The sequence below is a fragment of the Kryptolebias marmoratus genome, linkage group LG20, assembly GCF_001649575.2.
Source record: "Kryptolebias marmoratus isolate JLee-2015 linkage group LG20, ASM164957v2, whole genome shotgun sequence".
NCBI lineage: Eukaryota > Metazoa > Chordata > Actinopteri > Cyprinodontiformes > Rivulidae > Kryptolebias > Kryptolebias marmoratus.
The window spans coordinates 19,874,625-19,890,856 of NC_051449.1; the positions used below are offsets into that span (position 1 = coordinate 19,874,625).

Here is a 16,232-nt window from a genome sequence, read left to right on the forward strand (position 1 = left end):
TACTTTTCATGTTCATACTTTTCAGTTGGCCAACATTTCTATAAATCCTTTGTTTTTATTGGTCTTCAGTAATATTCTAATTTTCTGATATGAGATTTTCATTTGTTGTCATTTGTAATCATCAAAATTAAACGAAATAAACATTTGAAATATATGAGATTGTATGTAATGTATGAATATAATATACAAGTTTTACTTTTTAAATGGAATTACTGAAATCAATCTAGTTTTTCGTGATATTCTAATTTTATGACCAGCACCTGTACATCAACAATAAATAAAACAGCAAAAAACAGTGCTGTCTATGTTACTCACCCTTTTTTAACGTGTAGCAGCAACCCAACCTCACTGTATTCACCATTTTGGATGGAGCTGTTTACATGCTGGAGAGACTGCTGTCTGCTGGTGTCAGCACCAACTAGTGGCCTGGCATGGAAACTGCAGCAAGTTCAAGGCGCACAGCAGCACCGTGTAAACATGGGGTCATGTTGTGGATTTGCTTGAGGCTGGGTGGTTGTGTTGTGTAACTGTGGGGCATACAGATGTGACATCGGCCAGATGTTTGAATCAATTCATTCATGAGGGCACCCACACATGTCGTGACAGTTCTAATAGCCAAAGACGGACCACACCAAGGGAGAATCATGATATTATGCGCCAAACATTACAAAACCCCATGACATCTGCACCTCCCATGCAGACACAAGTACTGGAGTCTTTACAACACCGCATGTCATCCAGCACCGTGTCTGGATGACATCGGGCAGACTATGGGTTCATTGTTTCATGCATTGACTGCACCCTACCCACTGGGCCAAGCCGCCTAAACTGTAATCATTGCAATGCAGTCACACGACCTTTCAACATGTTCAGTTTCATTTCATTTCCACCTCTGTGTCTCGGTGTTTAATGATTTTTGTCAGTGAGTGAAGACACTTGGTTCAACGTCTTCCCCATGAGACACCCACAGAACTGGCTGCCCACATGTTGTCAAAGAGATCAGGATTTCAGGAAACCAGATCACCTTCCGTGATGCAGTGTTGACACTCACATGTAGAAGGCATGTGCACGGACTATCACAGACACACCAACACACTTTGAGAACACACACTTACACACTTACACAGACAAATAACTTCTCACTTTGGCCCAAGTTTTCTGCTTCCAACACATGAATTTCAATGGTTAACGTTTACTTGTTGCCTTAAATATCCAGTAATGTTTTTACTTTACCTGTTGATGGTCATACAGTTATGGCTGATGAGTATGATGCAGTTTGGGTTGGCCTAATCTGAAAGTCAGTAAGTTCTGTGGCTCTTTAAACAAATAAATTCATGATTTAAATCAATAGAAGTATGATCAGATGCTGCCTCTTCGAAGCTTTGAACAGTCAGGTCCCCTGCTGTTCAGACAGGAACAAAAAGCAGAAATAATGTCATCTTGGTCAACCAGACCATCAGCATACGTATCAACATATATGTGTGTGTACATACTGGATGATGTGGTTCTTATTATCATAATTTTATCAGTTTCAAATTTAACTTGATGACAAGGTTTTATAAAAAATAAAGCTGCAGACCTCACGAGTTAATATCGTTGCACTCCCTGATCATTTGTTTCTCCCTCTGCAGGGAACAAACAAACAAGCGTCAAGTCAAAGAGGCTGTGAAGGAGTTTTCTCTGCTCTGCCGAGGCCTGCAGGGGTCCGGATACTCCGAGTTCTAGTCCGAGCGAACGCAGCGAGTCTTCAGCAGGTTACAGGGTTCTTACAGTTTCTGTTGTCAAAGTCCAGCTTTTTACAACCCCACATGCGAGCATTCTTCTCAGTTTTTTTTTGCTGACCTTTGACACCAAAAAGTGTGTAAATTTACTGTTTGTACAGTGGTGCAGTTCTGTATGTTTATGTAAAATTACTGCTTATTTTTCCACTCAGTGGAATTTCATTTCATTCTTTATTGGCTCTACAATGCATCTGGATCTTTTATTCTGCAGTTTTAATATTTGAGAAAATGTGTTTTTGCCCAAACTATTTTTATCAGAATTATACGAATTCCTAAAAATGTAAATCTGACTTTTTAAATGTATTTATTTTTTAAAGTTCTGACACAAGCTGCACATGCTTGTATTCTAAAGGATTCACGTCACAGCATGTTCCCACAGTAGTTACTATGTTTATCCTTTATATACAGCACAGGTAAAAAAAAAACAAAAAAAAACTACCCTGCCTTTTTGAACAACTTGTATAAATTTGGATTTTTCGTTTATAGAAAATGTAATAATGACATTATTCTACACGGTTTCCTCTTTTCTTCATAATTATCCAGACCTGGTAAATATTAAAACTGGATTCCATACTTTCCGCAGACTGTGTAGGAACCCCGGGATTAAATGTCCAGAACAATCTGGATCTGTCTGAGCGGGTCAGGCTCGGTGCCGAACGGGATGGATCACTGAAGATGAGACGCTGGAAACTCCCAACGCTCGGACTGAACCAAGTCAGGGGAAAAAAGAAGAAGAAAAAACACACTGAGCGAACAACTTAAAAGTCATCTGGGTCTCTGTCCAACATGTTTTTAATAAAATGTTTTATAGTCAGTCTAAAAATCAAGAAAACAATAAAAGTGTCACAGTGCCTTGAATGTACATTAAGTGAAAAAACGCCAATGAACAAATCTTTTGTTGCAGATGAACGAGCACCTGTTCTCCGATTGGGTTTTTCTGTCCTGCTGCACACGGAAATAAATCATACGCACACGTCATTTAAATATAAAACACCCACCGCCTCTAACATCGTCTTAAAAAGGAGCCCGTCTTTAAAAAAGTCACGTCATTACTTTATATATAGCTCCGAGTTCTTTGACTCGTAATAAATCGACTGAATCACAGAAAAGAGAACAAGACCAATGTTTGAAGTTTGAAGTTTTGTGACTTGTTTTTTTGGGTTTTTTTTATTAGTGACATCTGTGTGAAGGATGGCAGTTGTTGTCATGAGAAGTTACAGCTCCACCCTCTGGTCTCTGATGGGGGAAGGCGGGGAGGGGGTCTGCAGATGAGACCGGCTGGTTCAGACCCAACCCGCCGTGTTCCTCCTGGAGCTGTCCCGACCCCGGCTGCTCACTACCGGATTCTTGTGAAGAGGTTGAGAACTGATTTTGATTCCTGGCAGCAGAGACGAAAATATCTTTTACATGACAACAAGCTACAGGTTGGAAAGGATTTTAAATATTTACCATAAAGCATTTATTGTTTCAAGGGTTTACTGCTAAAGACTTGGAATATGAACACACTTCAGAGGATGTATTAATAGGACAGCTCAACCACTGTGAAGTTGGTTTCTGTGTAAAAGTAACAGTTATTATCTTACCTGTTGTAGATAACTCTTTGAAGGACCTCAGTTTGGAAAAATAGCATTTTCATCCAACGAGAAGCTAACAGATACTCTAAACATGGTCAAACTGGATTGTTGCCGTCTTAAAACAATTTCAGATTCAAAAATTTTAAACTCGTTCATGCAAACGCCATTTTATAAACCTTTAGATCGCTGACAATTTCTCATTACAAGTTATTTTTGTTGAATTCTGTGGTTATCTGAAAGTGTAAATAGCAACAGATAAAACCCTTCCAGCAGGAATAATGTAATATTTCTGTTGAAATAATGTCTTTTCAAACTGAGAGCAAAGTTAAAGTTTATATAATTGTGTTTGCATGAACTGCTATGAAAGACTGGAGCCGTTTTAACCCACTTTGTTCTGGGCTCATCAGTCCACTCGGACTTGAACTCTATTTCTCCAAATTGGGCTCATTTACAGAGTTATATACAACAGATAATATAATAAACAACGTAATTTTTTGCGGCCTTGCGTGTATTCAGGGAACGCAGCGCAGCGACCGACCAGCTTACCATACCTTTGTGCAGCGCGTCTTACTGAAGACGCTCCAGAAACGTAGCGTCTCGTCTCCCGCTCCTGTGACGATGGCCTCTCCGTCTGGAGACACAGCCTGAGGAAAGAGCGGGATTTATCAGTCAAAGAAAACTAGGGGCAGCATATCGTCAGCCTCTTTGCCTTTCACACTTTCACACACACGAAACAAAAGTGACGCTTGATCCGTTTCCACTCAGGGTGTGTGACGGGGAGGACTGAGTTACAGCCATTTGGTGTTTGCTAAAGTTAATTAGCTGTGGCGGCCATCTTTAATTGGGTTAACTCCAAATGCTAATCAGTTGCAGATGTCCAGCCAGGGGTTATGTTCTAAAAGATTCACTAAAATCCACCCATTGGTTCATGAGATACGTCTCTATCAGACAAATAATCCCACACAGTTAATTACATGATCGCCCACAGCCAGGAAATAAGACAATAATTCTTCACCTCTACAATTAGTTTATAACCTCTGAGCTCAACAAGCCCACACAGCTGTCTAATGTCTTCTTTCCGATTGGTTCAAAGCAGAACATTTTTCTAAAATGCAACCCAAATTTAAATGTATAATTTGTTGCTTTTCTTTTGTAAACACATATGAGGAGAATAATTTCCAATGACTCCAGCTTATTTAGAGAATAAAAGTTGATGTTGGTAACATCCTGTGCCCCTCTTCCTTTTGTTTTTACTTCTCTGTCTTTTTTAAGCGCGTTGGAGGACGATCAGTTTCGTTTTGCTCACTCGTTCACATCAACAAAGAAACGTGGGGAACGCACCAGATACAGGACTCTGTAGGAGTGACCCGTCAGCTTGGCCACCTGTGTTAACGACGGATACTTCCACACCAGAATCTGGTTCTGAGAGTAGCCATGGGTGCTCACCTGGACACAAACAAAAGGATATACCTTTTAGCTTCGCGCGACACATTTTAAAGATCTCAAAAGCCAGATGCAGAAATTGCTGAAAGGACTGCAAACATTATTCATTTGTGATTTTAAACTGAACAGTTTAACATAATAGTACTGAAATATTTAAATCACAACATGCTACGTAACAGTAACGTGACAGATTTTAAACATTTTAGCCTCTTTAAAGCTAAATCTCTACATTTATCCCAAACAGACATAATCACTCTAAATCATTAAGGTTTGAACACTTTTTAATGCCAGTTTTATTATTATAATATTCTTTAAAAAACTGCCTGTTAAGGAGTTGTGAGCTAATAATTAGAAAACCCAATCAGCACAGGTTCATCCTGAAATATGTTCAGCTATTTAAAAGAAAAAATATATATATATATTGACAAAATTCTGGTCATGAGAAAGTTTTGCTTCCTGCTCTGTTTTGCTATAAACTGTATTTTATTCTCATCCATCAGTTTTTGTGCTGTTGTTTTCCTTTTGTCGCCTGTGAACACATGAACTTCTGTGAAACATAGAAGTTCAGGTTGAATTTCAGTCAAAAGCTAATGATACGGACTAAACACTGAAAGCACCAAATAAAGATTCCCTGAAAGGAAAGTGGATTTATAAGAAGGAATATTTTGGGGAAAAAAAGGCAGAGTTGTCGACATACAAATACAAAACAGGGAACTGAAAACCTTGACTAAATTCTGCTTTAATTGTTGTTGCTGGTTATGTAACATGTTGTGGTTGTTGAAATGTAAGAAGATTTTTGGATCAAAAATGAGAAAGAAAATAACTAAATCAGTGAAGTAGTTTCAGTGCTTGCGGCCGTCTCCTCACCAGCTCGTTGGCGTGTTTGGACCAGGCCAGGTTGCAGACCTGAGAGCCGGTGTCGGTGCTCTGCAGCGCCTGACCCGTCAGGGTGTTCCAGAACCGCAGGCAGCGGTCGGCGGTGCCGCCGCCCGACGCCAGCAGCCCGTGTTGGTGAGGGGACCAGGCAATGGCCTTCACTGCTGCCAGGTGGTCACTGTACTGCTGCACGGGCACCAGGCTGGAGCTGTTCCACACCAACAACTGCACACAAGGACAGAAGACCACACAGAGGACGTCTGGTGTCAAAAAAAAAAACACTTTGCTTTGGGGTTAGTTGCCTCACCTTGTTGTCGTTGCCCCCAGAAGCAAGGTGCTGGTGGTCCGGAGACCATTTGAGACCACACACTTCCTGCCTGTGACCTTGGAGCCTCCTCTCAGCAGAGGGGGGTGTTCTGACGTCCCGCTGCAGGATCACTCTGTCCCGGCTCCCAGATGACAGCTGCTCCCCATTCCACGCCAGGGCACCTGGGCCAGAAAACACACAGCGAGAGGGGTTTTACATTTCACTACCGCTACCAGAAAAAGGAAAAAAAAAAACACCGAAAAGTGAAAGCGAACAATGTTGTTTTTTACCCATATCCGTGAGTGTGTAACCAAAAAAGTTTATCATGAATCAGGGAGTAGATTTTAGAACTGATAAACCCGATTCAAGATGGCTGTCAGGGATAAGTGACTTAACTCAAGTCAATTTTACAACTATTGAGCTAAAATTAGGTGTGATGGTAGCTGAGACTCATTCACAATACACACTTTCAGCTACAACTCCAGTTCTTTATTTGGTACACAGCAGACAGTAACAAAGGAAGACTTGTTGCTTGGTTTGCTCGCTCACTTTAAGAGGACGGCTGTCAAAGATGTTTGCTGCTCCGAAATAAAGCAGCAGATGAGGAGAGCGACAGATGAGCCTCATATTCCGTATTTTCACGACTATAAGGCGCACTTAAAAGCCTTCAATTTTCTCAAAAATCGACAGTGCGCCTATAATCCAGAGCATCTTATATATGTAAGAAGTCGTAATGTTTTAGTACGACTTTGGTTAAACTACAAAGCTGCACCGCTTGCAGCATTAAGGCTCAGTTATAGTCTCGAAGGGACTTGACGCTTACGTCTGTGCAGTATTCTCCGAAAAGACGGGGCTGTTTTGTTTCACTTAATGCGCCTTATAGTGCGGTGTGCCTTATATATGACAAAAGTTCAAAAATAGACCATTCATTGACAGTGCGTCTTATAATTTAGTGCGCCCTTTAGTGCGGAAAATACAGTATGTAAAGAAGAGTAACTCTGAAATGTATAATACTATATAAGAATACTTTACTCCAGCTACAGAAGACTGACCTACTCGAGCCGAGTGTCCCTCCAGGCAGGTCAGCTTCCTGCCTCCTGCTGCATCCCAGATCTGAACGTAGCCCTTGTGGGTTCCAACGGCGACGAGACTTCCCTGTTAAATCCAGAACAACGTAACGGTTACTCTCCCTACAGCTTGTTCAGTCGTATAATTTTTTAATTAACAGGAAGTTGATTCATCTCCTGGCAACATTACCCTCTCGTTCCAACAGACAGATGTAACGGAGTCTCCGTCCACTGACAGATCACATAATCTCGTCACCTGGGACAGAGTAGAGAGTAAACACGGCGTCAGGAAACCAAACGTGACACGGCACAGTAACGCTCGGCCTGCGTCTGACCTGGCTGGTGCAGGCGCTCCACAGGTACACGCAGGCTCCCAGGCCGACGCTCAGCAGGTTCCCCGCCGACCAGTCCACCAGGTTGAGGTAGAAATCATCCTGCAGCTCCGGGGCGTCCAGCACTTTGAAGGGGATCTTGGAGATCTTCCGTGCTGGTTTGCGGGGCGAGCGGAGCAGCTTGTGACTACGGGACAATGGATAGAGAAGTTAAAAAAACAACCAGAGTGAGCTAAATGAGCCAAGCAGTGAGCTGTGCTCATCTAGAGGGACATTTCGTACCTCTTGTTGCTGAGTGGAGAGAGAGAGTACGGGGAGACTTCGTTATCGCTATCAAAAGGCACTCTCTTAGTGTGGACAGTGTACTGCAGAAAACAAACATGTAGGAGAGAAACTCTTAGCTCAAACTGAACAGAAGACATTTTCTTGGTTAATTAAAAACATATAATCTCAGCTATGTTTATATTTGTATAACTACATATCCTACACGTGTAATGTCAGCTTTAGTGGACTTCAAGGACAGCTGGATGAGTATTTTTGTCATATTTTGTACCCTAAAAAGGCCATGAGAGTCCTGAGCGAGGACGGCATGCCGCCGGTCGTCTGAGTGCGGGTCCCCCCCCGGCTCGATCCCGGCTCCCAGCAGCTCGTTCCTCAGCAGGGCAGCGTACGCCACGGCATCTGGAGACAGAGACCCGGCATCAGAACTGCAGCCGACCGACCAGAATCACAGCAAGACAAGGAGGAGTGACCTCTGACCTTTGCTGGAGTCTGAACTGGCATCTTTCGCTTTGTGGTTCTGAGCGGGGGAGCGACAGTTTTCCTGTAGAGAGAGAAGAAGATGAGAGGTTTTGAGCTTCCTAATTCTAGGATTCTTTTTCTATTTTTTAACACATTAGGTAATGGGAGTCTGGAATGTTTAACCAGTTTTATTTTTTCCAAACTTATCCAGACCTGGAAATTACTCAAATCAAATTCTGCACTTTTCCAGAGCAATAAGACTGTGAAGAAAATCTTTTTATTAAGACCTGGACCCCCCCAAAAAAAGTGGCAAAAAAATACAACAAGTCTGGGGGGGTTAAAATTCCATTTAACCCTAACCCTACATTTAATACTACCTGCAATCATACATTTTATAAAAATCTTTCTCAAATTTAAACATGCAAGAATCCTGTATGACTCTTGACATTCTTGTATGTATAGTTTGGATTTATGTCCCCTCTTGAGTGGTTTTCAGACTTTTAACCTTTTGATCTTTTTGATCAAAAGCCCCCCCCCCCACCTGTAGCTACAAATACCTGGCGCTGCTATAATCCATAAAAATATAAAGAAAAACATGTTATGCTTTATCCAGCTCCATAGTTTCAGCTAAGCTGTTTGATTGTTGTTATGTTGATTTCTCTCCTCTGTGCTCAGAGCTGAAAAAGCAAATTAACAAAGAAGTTATTAAAATGAGCCAAACTTGCCAAGCTTGTAGAAACTCGTTCAGTTTGAAATGATTAAAACTAACTCCGGGTTAGGAATCTGAACTTCTGAAATCCCATCATTATACCTGTGAGGCAACTGATGAAATCAGACTACAATTTTAATTCAATTATACTTGGTCTCCAACTGCAAGGAGCCGATCTACGGTGATTTGATTAGCGAGATGATGGTGATTAATGTTCTGCGAGCTGGTGAGCTGAACATCATTTAACAGGATCAATGCAAATCCAAGCAAGGGGAGCGCTGAAAGGATTAAAAGACTTCAGCCAGCTGAAGCACAGGCCTGTGAGACCCTCCCCGACTGTTGCTGAGGAAATTTCCCCCAGTACAGAGGAGATCAGCAAATCAAGTTGCTCACGTTGGCGTAGTGGAAGTTGATGCTCCAGTTGCTTCCAGCTCGGGTGGGAATAAAGCGATCCCCTGACTTCACACTGGCAGGGCTGCAGGCAGCGCCTAAACACTGAAAGAGCCCGGTTGGATTAAAGCACAGCAGCATCAGTAACATGGTGGCATGCTGCAATAAAGCCAGGACATGCTGCAGGCAGAGATCTGCTCTCTCACCTTGCTGAGGCGGCTCTCTGCAGGCAGGTTCTGGTGGTTGATCTGCCTCAGCAGCCGTCTCTCGTAGTCCTGGTCCATCTCCTCAGGACTACTAGCAGGCAGCAAGACCCCTCCGCTGCCCTCCCCGCCCCCCCCTTCACACCTCCGCTCCCTCCCGGTGAGGAAATCCGCACAGGTCCCCCATCTCTGTGAAAAGCAAAACATCGACAGCGTTCACGTTTTGATTTTTTTTTTTTACCTGCATCTTCTCAGTGATTGGCTGACACAAGCTTGTTAGCGTCAGACACAAACTGCGGCTTTAAGTCTGCATGCTTCAAAACCAGGGTCCACTTGTTCTTATGTCATTCGCGTGAAAAGCTTGTGAGGTTAAAAAAAATGGCGAAACGCTACCTGGGAACGCCGAAACGTTGTCATAGCATCACGCTCGCGCACGTATTTCACAGCCTATTATTATCCAACTAACGCCAGCTGCTGAAACCCGCGAGCCCGTCTCACCTGCGGACACGCACGGTCTCTCAGGTGACCACCAGGCCCGCTGTCATCCTCGGTTTAAGTGGAGACCACCGCGGCGGAGAGACTGTCGTCTGTGAAAACAGCGGCGGTCCGCCCAGATGCCAACGCGACTCGCTGGTGTTGTTTATGTTCCCGACAAAGATGGCGCCCGGGGAGACAGCTGTAGAATTCTTCGCTTTTGGTTGACTTCTGCTTCTGCTGCCTGTTCGTTTAGCAGCGCGCGGCGCAACAGCGCCACCCGCTGGTCACTCGTGTTCACTGCGACGCAGGCGCAGACGCTGCATGCACGTTGTCGGTTTGCCCGCAGGGTGGCGCTGTGGCACCGCAAAATAAATAAATAAAATAATAATTAACGTGATCTAAGCTGTTTGAGAACTAAACAAAAACATTATTCAAGGAGTCTGTAATGTTTTGTTTTTTTTTTTTTACTTCAGGCTAACTTAAAACTGAGAATTATTCCGTTTATATGTACTCATAAAATCCACAAAATTACCACATTGCAACAATTTTTTACTTTTTTTAAATTAACAACGTTCCTTGAAAGAATGCCCGCTACGTTTCATGCCAGAATAATACACAAAGATTATCTCATGTTGAGAAATGATGGAGTTATAAACATCTAAAAATCACAATCTATTGCAATATTGCAATAGATTCTCTTGATATATTCTCCTGTGACCTGTTGAAGCTTTGAGTACGTGTTGTGAATGACTCTCAGCTACTACCACACCAGGTTTTAACACAGCATCCCTAAAATTCAAGGAGTTAGAGCCATTTGGTGTTGCCTACAGTGGATTAGCTGTGGCAACCATCTTGAATGGGATTGACTCCAAAAGTTAATCAGCTCTAGATGTACATCTAATAATTGCTTTTGTAAAAGTTTCATTGAAATCCGTCCAGTATGTGATATTTTTCTAATAGACAGAGAAACAGTTAACTCCAACATATATTACCAATGTTATAGGCACTCAAAATGCGCACTCTATGTTGCTCTCAAAGTATGTGTTGGGAATGATTCTCAACTACAACCACACCCAGTTTTAGCTTAATTTTTGTAAAAGTTGAGAGTTTTATTCCTATTTGAGTTTATTACTTTACTTTCACTTTACTTTATTAATTGCTTTATATCATCTTGTGGCTGCCATGTTTTAATTTTACAACAATGATGACAATAAATGAACTCTCAGCAATAATATATAATATTTCTGGAAATCATCTCAGGTCCACTCGCTTGTTGTTTCCAGATCCACAGAGGGGTCGTGACCCTAACTTTGAGAACCACTGCCATAGAAACATTGTCATGAAAAACTTGAATCCAGTATGTGTTTATATCACACAAAATACATTTTCCTAATTTGGTTTTTAAACAAACCTTATGGTAATGGTCACCCGTTGTTAAAGACAAAGGTGGAGTGATGATGTTTTGACCATGTCTGTATGTGGCTGTGAGTGAATCACTAAACTCTGAGAAAGTAAGCGGCAGCTGTCGTACATCTACAACTGATCTACTCATCTACCACCACAGCTAATTGACTTCAGCCAACACAGAAGAGGCCTACACCTCAGTGGATTTTTCAGATACTGAGCTAAAACATGGTGTGGTAGTAGCTGAGAGTCATTCACAACACGTACTCTGAGCACTGACAGATCCTGTGAGATCATAAGGGCTTGTGCATTATGCTGTTTTTAAAGTTGGACTGAAATAGCAACAACGTCATCATTTCTCAAGATAAGGCTTTAGTCTAAAACACTGGGATGAAAGGCAGCAGGTCACATGCATTCCATTTAAAACGCTAGGCCCTTATTTATTACTTTTTGACCTTCAAGAAATCTAAAAGCCCAGATTGTGCCAAAGCAATAGTTGGTAAATAAATAGGAAAATAGTGTCCAAAGCCAACAAGAATGTTTTTTGGGGTTTTTTTTGCCTCAGATTGTTTTGCACGTGTGCCAGTCAGAGCAGATAGTGTCGGACCTGATAGTGCGTAATGGGCCCCGTGTGAGCACGACTTCAAAGTGAACACAGACATTAAATTTACTCTCTCTGATGCTAAACTTTCCATTCCCCACTAATGGCTCTGAGGGGCAGATTTTGCCAAGGGAAGATGAGATAAAGTTCGACTGTTTGAACTGTTTCTCATGCAAACTGAAAGCAAAAGGCAAAAAGCTGCCGAGGTTTTACTGAGCCACTGGCGAGCCGAGGTCCGGCATCTTTGGTGGCACCCTGAGCTGCACGTAGGCCCGCCGGTCGCACCGCCAGTCGCACCGCCGGTCGCACCGCCCTCTGACATGCTGCGAAACCCTCTGCCTGCATTTACAGGCAGCTGACTCCACTTCACTCTCACTGTTTACAGATCGCCTCTGATTCATGTCTGACGTCTGGACCCTCGCTGTAAACAAGGCCCTGACACACAGTCTCAGCTTTTTGACTTGCCCTGCCCAATTCAAACACAGAAACCTGAACACACTCACCATATAGTTTGATTTAGGGGAGGGCTGTCTACGGATGCGTATCACCCACTCCTTTAATGCCAGAGTTTTCAACTAAGATCATCGTAATTTGAGAAATGAAAGACATTTTTGTTAAACCTTGCAATATCGCAAATTTTGCATGATCTGTTAGTACTTGGTGTATGTGTTGGGGGTGACTCTCAGCTACCACCACACCAAATTTTAGCTCAGTATCTTTCAAATTGACTCAGTTAGAGCCATTTTTGTGTTTGCTACAATCAGGGAAATGGGGTGGCCATCTTGAATTAAAGTGACTCCGAAAGTCAATCAGCTGTAGATGTGCATCCAGTGATTACTTTCTGAGATTTTCATTAAAACCCATCCAGGGATTTATGAGATATTTTGCTAACAGACAAATGCACGAACACACACGAGCAACGTGATTTGTCACATTTAGTGTTCCAGTGTTGTGCTGTGAGCCTTTCAGCGGCGGACGATAAAAAGTTTGATTAAAAAATAATAAATCAAATCCTAAACAAATTGCCTGTCACTTTTAATGATCCGTTCATGACTGTCAACTTATTATAAAACACTGTACCGCTTTAGCTGCTGAATTTTACATTCAGCCAAGTCTTTCTCCATCATTTGTTGTTTCAGATCAGCTGTTCGGTCCTTCACTGTACTGTCTGTAAAGTAATAAAATCACAACACAGTTGTGGTATAAAGTAAGCCCAACTTAAGTCAGCAGGAGTTCTTTATCTAGTGATAGTTTACAACAAAAGTCATTTTTAAGACCTCGTCTTAAACCAGCTCCAATCTTCAGGTCACGCAAACATGCTTTTGTATGCCTTTAATTTAAAATCACACAGTTATTTTGGCAGCAAAGTCCTATAATTGTAGTTGGACCATCCTGTTACACCTGCAGATAACCACAAAACTCCATGTAACTAACTGTGTAGGGAGAACGGGGCAGCGGTGTAAAGGTTTATGAAATAGTGTTCACATGAAGTTTCAAAGACTCGAGAGGTTTAAAGTCAGCTTCGACCCGCTTTGGTCTCAGCTGCGTTCGGTCCAGCCGTTAGCTCGTCAGTCCAGACAGAATTAAACTATTTCTCCAACCTGAGGCTGTTCAAAGAGCTATCTACAACAGGTAAGATATTCATTGTTCAAAACACTTTTACAAAATCCAAATTTGAAATAGCTGAAATGTTCCTTGAACCAAGTACAGTAAGATTTGGAATGAAATCTAAGGCATAAATTTAATGTAAACGGATTATCAGGTTTGTTTGGATTGTGGATTATCAAAACCAGTTTGTTGTATAAACAAAACCTAATAAAATAGGTTCAACAGTTTACAACTAGTTTATCTGAGTAGATTACCGTACAACCTGTACTTTTGAGTTAAATTATCTAAATGTAACAGCTAAATCACACTGAAATAAATTACTTCAAGTTTAAGGTAAATTTAACTTTTTTACTCAGTTAAATCAGATTCTGACAAATTAAACAAACTCGTAACTTCAAAATGTCGTCAAGTTTTAATTTTTTCTGTGTCATTTCAATTGATTAAATTAGGTTAATTTTGCTTGTTTCTTGTTGGTTTCACTCGCCTGTGTTAGTTGCTGTGGTTCAATGATCATTTATAGCTAAAATACTACAATTAAAAGTTAAATAATCTTTGTGGATTTTATTGAAACCCATTTTTTTACAGAGTGACAACTCCAACCTAACCTTACCTGAATGACAGCATGTGAAATATTACACTGTGTTTTTATTTATTATGGCAAAACTAAACAAAATTTAGTTTTTTATCTCATTTTAGGACTCAGAACCAGATTGTTAATGTTTGTGAATGTGAAATTAAGGAGGTGTGTTTTGGCAAAAACTAAACATCTTAAAGCTTCTTTAAAGATTCCACATCATTTTTTGAACAAAGAATATTTATACTTCCATATATCATCTGATGATTATGCAGGTTTTTATTATTGTCCAAATGACAGGCAATAATGCTTTTTCTTGTGTGTGTGTGTGTGTGTGTGTGTGTGTGTGTGTGTGCATTGGTGTTTCTGTTAGCAAAGTATCTTGTGAACCACCAGATGGATTTTTTTTTAACTATCCAAAAACCTTTAGATGTACATTTACAGCTGATTAACTTTTGGAGACAGCCCAATTAAAGATGGCTGCCTCAGATAACTGACTTTCAGAACACAGAAATTTCTATAACTATGCCATGTTTACAGATATTGAGCTCAGTATTGGTGTGGTAGTAGCTGAGAGTCATGTCCACCACATACTCTGAGCTTTATACACTGCCCAAGATCTTCACCCAAAACGTTTGTTTTAAATGTTGACTTCAATCTTGTTTGTATGTTTTGCAAAATATCTCATGAACCACTGGATGGATTTTACTGAAACTCTCAGAAAGTAATCACCGGATGAACATCGGCAACTTATTAACGTACGGCGTCAACACAATTTAAGATGTCCGCCACAGCCAGTTCATTTTATAAAACACAAAAATGCCCATAATTCAGTTTATTTTGCAGAAATTGAGCTGCAGTAGATAGTGGGGTACATTTGCATAATGTTATTTTCAAGGTTTAACCAAAATGACTCGAACTGCATGCTTTCCTGATGGTTTTAGTCTAAAACTTTATTATGAAAAGAATGCTACAATCCATCCTGATGCTGCCATATTTTGCTTTTCTATTGCCGTTCATTATACACCAGGGCCATGTTTGTTTCTGACCATGCGCACGTTCCATTCGTGGAGGCGCAAACAGCAGGTACACAATCAGCGACCCGACGACCGCAATGTTTTCCTTTTTAACAAGGCCCAGCCACAACAGACGCCCTTATCTGCGTCCTCCACCATCTCCACACGGAGCAACGTGCAGCGGGGCCCACGTTTCACAGGCCTGACATGCAGCTGGGGGTTAGGGTGGAGGGGAGGGAAACTCTGCAGCCTTATCATTCCTGTAATGCAGAAGAAGCTGGTGTGTGCTTTCTCTATGGAAAAAAAAAAACCAAAAGAACAACAACAACAGCGTGCTGACGAACCACATGACATCAATTAAATCAAAAGAAAGACGAACAGATAAGAAAATACCTGGTATAGCTGCATGTGAAGACAGGAGGCTCAGCATTTTCCCAGACAAACATCTACAGCTTTTTAAACTGTTTACCACCTGCCACTGAAGTGTGTTTGTCTGTACTGTTAGCAAAATATCTCAAGAACCAACAAATAGGTTTTAATGAAACTTTCAGAAAACAATCTAAGCATATATGCCTAAAACTGATTAACTTTTGGAGCTGCCACAGCTAATTTACCAACGCCATAAATAGCTTAGACTTACTCAAAATGATAGATATTACAGATATTAGGAGAGGTTTATGTGGTAGTAGCTGAGAGTCATCCTCAGCACATACGCTGAGCGATAACACGTCTTTAAGAGGCAGCTGCGGAGGCCATCATCCAAGAAATGCTAGGTTTTGATTTTAGAGAAGTTCTGGCTGCTGCTTCATGAACTGAGGTCTGGGAAATCCAGCTAGGGTTTTACGGGAAAACAACCGGCTTATCTTTAAAGCATGTCAACGGGTTCACATGTTAGACCAGTTAGACAAAAGCCCAGGTTGTTACCTGCTGAGAAGGCTTTGCTGCAAGAAGATTTGATTTTTTTAGTTTTTAGTTTACTTTTTGTTTCCTAGAGCAGCCTATATGTGTGTTTTGAGAGAAACCAGAACAATTAATCAACAAAGATTTTAGGTCAGATTGTAAGCACTGTGGGGGAGGGGTCTGACCTTTGATGGTATCTCAGACAAGAGTTTACGTTGTGTCACACTGA

The 16,232-nt window shown here is 41.4% G+C and overlaps 2 protein-coding genes across 4 annotated transcripts in view; one reads left to right on the plus strand and one right to left on the minus strand.

Annotated features, from left to right (window-relative positions):
• Window positions 1–2,900, plus strand: part of LOC108238292 (importin-13) — a 16,070-nt gene extending 13,170 nt beyond the window's left edge. Inside the window, exons 21-22 of one of the 2 annotated variants that reach the window (XM_017420262.3) lie at window positions 1,632–1,754; window positions 2,365–2,900. In XM_017420262.3, coding sequence (XP_017275751.1) covers window positions 1,632–1,725 — 94 coding nt within the window. In that variant the 3' untranslated portion in view covers window positions 1,726–1,754; window positions 2,365–2,900. Of the gene's footprint in view, window positions 1–1,631 lie in introns of both variants that reach the window. The other variant, XM_017420261.3, reaches the window with a different exon arrangement.
• Window positions 2,556–10,128, minus strand: fzr1b (fizzy/cell division cycle 20 related 1b). Of its 2 annotated transcripts, none has more exons than XM_017420265.3 (14): window positions 9,922–10,128; window positions 9,427–9,612; window positions 9,224–9,325; window positions 8,140–8,203; window positions 7,934–8,061; window positions 7,663–7,745; window positions 7,384–7,567; window positions 7,239–7,304; window positions 7,034–7,136; window positions 5,982–6,163; window positions 5,666–5,899; window positions 4,697–4,801; window positions 3,907–3,999; window positions 2,556–3,159 (listed from the first exon to the last, which is right to left on the minus strand). In XM_017420265.3, exons 2-14 carry the CDS (start codon window positions 9,502–9,504, stop codon window positions 3,118–3,120), a joined length of 1,464 nt encoding a protein of 487 aa, XP_017275754.1. In that variant the 5' UTR covers window positions 9,505–9,612; window positions 9,922–10,128; the 3' UTR covers window positions 2,556–3,117. The 2 variants fall into 2 exon arrangements, with proteins under 2 accessions (XP_017275754.1, XP_017275753.1); XM_017420264.3 differs by lacking the exon at window positions 9,922–10,128 and adding an exon at window positions 9,817–9,855.
• Between the last annotated feature and the right edge of the window lie 6,104 nt (window positions 10,129–16,232).